This window comes from Babylonia areolata, chromosome 2 (assembly GCF_041734735.1).
Source record: "Babylonia areolata isolate BAREFJ2019XMU chromosome 2, ASM4173473v1, whole genome shotgun sequence".
Taxonomy (NCBI): Eukaryota; Metazoa; Mollusca; class Gastropoda; order Neogastropoda; family Buccinidae; genus Babylonia; species Babylonia areolata.
Window position 1 is genome coordinate 5887105 of NC_134877.1, and position 7500 is coordinate 5894604.

At 45.5% G+C, this 7500-nt stretch overlaps 1 protein-coding gene across 6 annotated transcripts in view; it reads right to left on the minus strand.

The window, feature by feature from the left end:
- LOC143296963 (uncharacterized) overlaps positions 1–7500 on the minus strand; it is a 109139-nt gene that overhangs the window by 100806 nt on the left and 833 nt on the right. For all 6 annotated transcript variants that reach the window (XM_076609065.1, XM_076609099.1, XM_076609037.1 and 3 more), the window contains exon 2: positions 7036–7174. Coding sequence is in view for 1 of the 6 variants with exons in the window: in XM_076609099.1 (XP_076465214.1) it covers positions 7036–7038 (3 nt within the window). In the remaining 5 variants the exon portion in view is untranslated. The remainder of the gene's footprint in view (positions 1–7035; positions 7175–7500) is intronic.

The following is a 7500-nucleotide window of genomic DNA, read 5'->3' on the forward strand; positions in this document are numbered from 1 at the left end:
AAACAACAACAACAACAAAAACAGCAACTACTACTACTACCACTACTGCTGCAATAACATTCTGATGAACAGTTGATGCCAAATAATCCAAAGTATAGTCACTGGATGCTGTTTTCTTTTGAACAACGCAGATTTTCATCCAAAACAATATCACTAATCGGCAACTCTTTGGTCTCATCCCTTTCTCTCTCTTTTTTTTTGCTGCCCCATCAACTGCACCGTTTCAGTGGCATTACTCCTACGCCGCTCATTTAGATTCCCCCATACACGGCCACACCCGGGTTCGTCCTTCGCAGTTCCAGCGTCGGCAGTCCACATGGAACCATCGATGTTAGGTCGCCAGGAGGCCACACACCAGAGGAGACGCTGCACTGCTGCTGAGTCACTTCGGTGGTGTTCAGTGGTGCCTTTTCTGTTTTAACGTACTTAGGACACCACCTACTAAGCCCCCTACTAACGACAATAATGGCTTTGTCGCGGAGCCAGACTGAGTGAGCGTCCCTCCCAGAGTGGAGACCGCCACCACGTCCCTCAAACAACAGCCCCCCATGAATCTGCCGACACTGACGACATTGACAGGACTCACCCCAAGCACGGAAGTAGAGGGGTATCGAAACTGAGGTCACCATGAGAGCAGGGCACACCCCTTTCTCTTTGTTGAGGGCAGAAAAAAAATATACATGCTAAAAGTCCATGTCCATGGAGGATCTGGGAGTAACAACCTGTTATCGTTCACTCTACAGGGCTGGGCTGCTTGAGCGAACATAGAAGCGCTAAGTTTGCTCGTCGTTATGAATGTTCCTGAGTCCACGGTAAATTCCATATACTTTGTTACATTCTCAACTCAAAGCAAACTTTGCCTCGTGCAACCCTGCCCAGGTGAATATGTTCCCAAGCTGCGGTCAGCGTCTCTGCTTTGGGGAAAGACGTTCCCATATGAAAAAAATCATATTATCCATGTCAATCAATCTCTCGCAGTGGTTTCACGCCATTAGAGAAAAGCTCATCATTCATATCGACAAACGACGTGACATACGCGTCCTATCGCCTGGAAAACCCCTTTAGCTTCTCAGATGAAAATGGACAACCATGTCAACGCCATTTTTGTGATGGTTCAGCTTAACTCACTCAGTACGGCCAGTCCTCTCTTCTCCTCTACACAGACCCCTCGGATGTCCAGTGGGTGTCTGAATGACCCAACCTTCAGCTTCCGTCGTCAGAATTGTGGTATTCTTTGTCAACATTCACCTCTTCAGTATAAGAGCCTTCCGCTTGCAATATTTTGATGATGGTAATTGGGGTGAAACGCTGTTAACGTCGTCTATTTCGCCGTTCGAATGGAGAGAGTTAATCCCATGAGAGACTCTAAAATCTTGTTCCTTTCAACACTGGGATGACGACCGATAGTGCATGGACAGTAGATAGACGTCTGGAAATCCAGTCGAGTCGGAGATTTCCCCCGTTTACCACACTTAGTGTGTCTGTGAAGACAGATGTGCAAAAGCATTGACCGTCTGTTTGCATTGGGATTTGGTTTGCTTTCGTCGTTTTCGCCTTTCTTCTCTTTCTGTCAGTATAATTGCCGTGTCGTCCGTCCTTGACTCTCTCTCTCTCTCTCTCTCTCTCTCTCTCTCTCTCTAATTGATTTCATCTGTGTATATTACTGGTCTTGAGTTGTAACCAACTCCTTTCCGACAGCTTCTGCGTCGTCACTGGTGCCAGGCGTATTGGATTCTGCTTTTCTACTGGAGTCAACTAGAAGCAAGGAAAGGGGGGGGGGGGACTTGCTACATGGGCAACAGCTTGTCCTCCATATCAATCTGCCCAGGCCTGCACCTAGAGAGGTCACTCCAGCTTCGCTAGATTCACAGACGCTTGGAAACGGGACCTGAAAAGTGCTCTCCTGGGAAAGCCTTGCGGATTCACGTGGAACCCGGAAATATGCCATTCACAGAGGGGTGAAAGAAGCAGAGAGAGGCCGCATTGACTCGCTGAGGAGAACAAGAACCACACTCAAGTCAAATTCTGCAAACCAAGCTGCATCTACTTAAAGCGACAGTCGAAAACGAGATACATGAACGGTATAAACTGATGAACTGAAATGTAAAAAAACAACAACAAACAAATAAAATAAGCAACACCACCAGATTGCGTGCATCTGGGAGAATTCAAATGACAAATATGTATTCTAACATTCAGACAGTCTTCTTGAAGGCTCCAAAAACGCAAACCTCACACACCAACACCCACCCACCCACCTATCCACCCACACACCCACCCACACATCCACCTCCACCCACACACCCACACAGATACACCCACACCCATCCACCCACACCCACACATACACACTTACACACACATAGGCACTCACACAAACATACCCACAATTGCACAGTCACACAGACACTAACACTAACACTGACACACGCTCTCTCTCCCTCTCTCCCATTGACACACGCAAGACACAGACACAGACAGACATAGACAGACACACTGACGCACACATGCACATGCACATACACACGCACACACACACACACACGCACACACACACACAGACACAGACACAGACACACACAGACACACAGACACACAGACACACACACACACACACACACACACACACACACACACAAACACACACACGCACGCACGCACAGAACCACGACACGGGTCGCCGGATTTCCTTTCATCAAAACCTCACCACCTTCACCTTCACCTCTCCCGTAGTCTGGGTTCAGACCGTAGGGGCACCGCTGCTGACCTGGCCACCACCCCTCTCCACTCTTCACGGTTTTCTGATTTCCTCAGGGCGTCACCGAGCGTCAAGCCTGTCCACCCCCGGATGTTGTCTTCCCATCTCTTCTTCTGCCGTCCTCTCCTTCTGCCTCCTTGTACGGTGCCTTGCAGGAACGTTTTGGCAAGACCAGATGATCGGGAGATGTGTCCATACCACCTAAGTTTGCGTTTTTTCACTATGGACAGAAGGTCTTCGTAGGGTCCAATACTTTGCTTGATTCTGTTCTTCACTTCCGTGTTAGTGATGTGGTCTCTGTAGGAGATGCCAAGTAGTCTACGAAAGCATCTCATCTCGACAGCTTGGATTCTTCTCTCGATGTCTGCAGTCAGGGTCCAAGTCTCGCAGGCGTAGAGCAATATTGATATAACCAGGGAACGCATCAGTCTGATTTTTGAGCTGAGAGCGATGTTTTTGTTGTTCCAGATGGTGTTCAGCTTGTTGAGTGCCATTGTTGTTTGGGCAATTCTCGAGAGTACTTCTGGTTTAGATCCTTCATCTGACACGATTGCTCCCAGATATTTGAAGCTGTGGACTGTTTTAAGCTTTTCGTCGTTGACTTTGATGTCAATGCTGATGCCGTTGGTGTTGTTAGTCATCAGTTTGGTTTTCTCCGCACTGATTTGCATTCCATACGATGTGGAGGCTTTGTCTAGATGTTTGACCAGGCTTGCCAGTTCTTCTTCTTTTCCAGCCAGTCCATCAATGTCGTCGGCAAAACGTAGGTTTGTGATTGTTCTGCCGCCTATGCTGACTGTTCCTACATGCTCTTCCAGTGCGTCAGTCATTATTCTTTCTAAGAAGATGTTGAAGAGTGTTGGGGAGAGTAGACAGCCTTGTCTCACTCCGACTGTGGTTCTGAACCAGTCCCCGATGCTATTGTTGAGGTAGACGGCGCTGGTGGCTTTGTCATAGAGGTGCTGTATCAGTCTGATCAGGTTGGCGTTGATGTTGTACAGATTCATGGTAGCCCACAAAGCTGCATGCCAGACCCTGTCAAATGCCTTCTTAAAATCAATGAAGACGTGGTAGAGGTCTTGTTGGTGTTGATGGTACCTCTCACATAGCAACCTCAAGTTGAAGATTTGTTCAGTTGTGCTCCTTCCTGGTCTGAAGCCTGCCTGTTCTTCAGCAATGATGTTTTCTGCTTGTGGTTTCCGTGCAAAACAGAAAACAGAAAACTGAGGGAACTACGTACCACCACATTTGCAGGCAGTCACTGCGTCTCCGTTGATGCTGGATGTTAGATATCGCAAAAGGGAAGGGAGGCACCTGCCCTGTTCACTTGTGAACAATGCATTGCAAGTTCATAGTCTGTCTCTGTCAGACCCTCTCTGTCAGTCAGTCAGTCTGTCTGGCTGTGGGTATTTCTCTATCTGTGTCTCTGCTATTCATCTGTCTGTCTGTCTGTCTGTCTCTGACTCTCTGCGTGTATTTGTTCCCCTCTCTCTCACTCGGTCTTTGCTTTTGTGTTTATATTGGACTGTGTAGATATTTGTGTGAGAGCACATGCGCTTCTATGGGTGCATCTATCGATATATCTATAATATACATATATATTATATAGATATGAATACACACACACATACACACACACACACACACACACACACACACACACACACAAGAAAGAAATTTAAAAAAAAAAAGAAATAAAAAGAGTGATACATATGAGATCATTCATAAAGTAGTTTCAATTCTCGTCGCATTTAGCAACACCTGACAACGATTCCAGTGCACTGCGCTGTCGTGAAAACTAATCACCCGCCACCAGTTCCAAATGTGCCGTCTGCTGTGGGTGTCTCAGAACTGAGGTAATAAAAGCTCAGCTTTTAGCACGCACTACCACTGGAAATAACAGTGTATACGTTTCGTCGGCCGCATCCTTATTGTGTGGTTGAGGAAATAATCTCACCTGGACTGCATCGTGTTTCAAGACAAAACAAGTAAGATAAGATAAGATAAGATAAGAATAACTTTATTATCTCCAACTGGAGAAATTTGGCCAGGTGCATTATCACAACATAAACAAGTAAACAACATGGGGACCATAACTGTAAAAGCCAACAACAGCCCCTACAAATATTACGAAGATGCAAATGTAAAATAATATCACATACATCGTTTCATACATACATCCACACACTGCAGGTAATAACTAGTATTCTTAATGTAAAAACAGAAAGAATTAAGAAACATTATTTGAATATAATTATAAATAGCCTACTATACTGCACATTGATTATAATAGACAGATAAGATAACAATAAAGATGAATTGCGGAAAACCACAATCAGATAATCAGCACACACCCGCACCGCACCCCCCCCCCCCACCCACCACCACCCACCCCACACGCGCGGATAACTTGATTAAACAAGAGAGTAAGAGGAAGTGAAGACAAGACGTGCTCGCCTTCCAGTCAGGAAATCCTGTGGAGGTAGCCACCTACATGAACCCTCTGTTTAGCTATTTTTGTGTTCGTCACATTGTGGGATCACGATCTTATTCAGTGCGGAGAACCTTTTGTTAGCAATCATCGTTGTGCTGCTCTCGTGTTCCGAGGCTGACGACGGATCTCGTTCTCACCTCTACGGACAAAATTAGCAGCAGACAAAATTGATTCTGGTCGTGTGAAACGGAGAGAAGAAAGGCGGGGAGAAATTCTTCTTCTTCTTCTTCTTCTTCTGCGTTCACTCGTATGCACACGAGTGGGCTTTTACGTGTATGACCGTTTTTACCCCGCCATGTAGGCAGCCATACTCCGTTTTCGGGGGTGTGCATGTTGGGTATGTTCTTGTTTCCATAACCCACCGAACGCTGACATGGATTACAGGATCTTTAACGTGCGTATTTGATCTTCTGCTTGCATATACACACGAAGGGGGTTCAGGCACTAGCAGGTCTGCACATATGTTGACCTGGGAGATCGTAAAAATCTCCACCATTTACCCACCAGGCGCCGTCACCGTGATTCGAACCCGGGACCCTCAGATTGACAGTCCAACGCTTTAACCACTCGGCTATTGCGCCCGTCGCCGAGGAGAACAAATAAGTTGTGCTTGATAGACTGGTCTTTTACAATGACGCACGTTTTCGTCCAAACGGAGATGAGATTTTATCGGAATATCCTCCGCTGTTTTGTTGTCAGTTCAGTGGTTCTTCTGCCCTAACAAAAACCGGCAGGACTGTATCCAGTCTGTTTCACATATCTGTTCAATTACTTTTCTTTCAGGCTCTCTGCCAGTGCTCTGTATGTCATGTGATACCTTCCTGCAGTGTGATATTTCCAAATATGGTCTTTTCTTGCAGAACGGAGTGTTTCTGTAAAAATTTCTGGGTACAAACGATTCTGTGACCCTGTTCGAAAAAGCCTGTTCCTTGAAGCAAGAGAATGACAGTTGCAGCCTACAAACATATAAGAAGGGGGGGAGGAGAAGGGAGGAGGAGAAGCAGAAGAAGGGTTAGGAGGAGGAGGAGCAGAAGGAGGAGCGGGAGAACGGAGGAGAAGAAGAAGGAGAAGGGGGAGGAGGAAGAGGAGGAGAAGAAGTTAGAGGAGGAGGAGGAGGAGAAGAAGAAGAAGAAGAAGGTGATTCTCTTTCCAATTTTCTTCCTTTCTTCTCACACATCGGCTTCTCTGTCCCTCTCTCCTTCTCTCTCTCTCTCTCTTCCTCTATCTGCATCAATCTTGTCTCTCTGTATCTCTTTTCTCCTCTGTCCAGAAAGCCCAAATCGTATAATCCAGGTTCCTTCTGATGATATGCTTTTGATATTTACATATTCCCCTGCTTTCGTATTATTCAATTACAGTCATGTGGAGATCTAGTAAACGAGATTCGCTGAAGAAGAAGAAGAAGAAGAAGAAGAAGAAGAAGAAGAAGAATTCCAGGGAGAAGAAGAAGAAGAATTCTAGGAAGAAGAAGAAGAAGAATTCCAGAAGAAGATGAAAAGAAGAAATAGGAAGAGTAAGAGGAAGGGGAGTAGGGGAAGGAAGAGGAGGAGGAGGATGCAGAGGAAGAGTACAATGAAGGAGACAAAGAAGAAGAAGAAGAAGAAGAACCAACCCTTGATTTAAACAACCACACAAATTGGAAAAAAAGGAAACTGCAAAGAGAGAGGAGAAAGATTAAGAGGAGAAGGAAGAGCAGTGTTGAAGAAGAAAAAGGAGAGAAAGAAGAAGAGGAGGAGGAAGAGGGGGACGAGGAGGAGGAGGAAGGACCAGAAAAATCACTTACCATTCATGAAGTCTGCTTTCCCTGGTGACGTTCCGTCAGTCTGAGGATCAATGCAGACTTCCTTCATCACTCAGAGCCCTGTCCGATTGGTCACATCTCTGTGTTGTTGTCTGATCTGCTCAGGGGATGGTCCCTAGTACTATCAGAGCAGAGGAAAACCAACCAGCAAAGAAAAAAAAAGGAAAAAAAAAGAGAGGCCGATTGTTCAACCACTGTATGTTGATAATGTATGCATTGTTGTTAAAGGATCAGAACGATGTTATGAAAATAACTGATATGGTCTTTGAATTTGCCTTGTCTCTAATATCCTCACCAAATCCTAATTTCACTATCATCATTCTGCTTTTGAAATCATTCTAGCCAACCACTGGGGAAAAGAATGTGGAAAAGAATTTTTTTTAAAGACAAATATTTCACACACGCAAGCCGTCGAAAATGAAGTTTAAAAAATATATATTGTCAAAG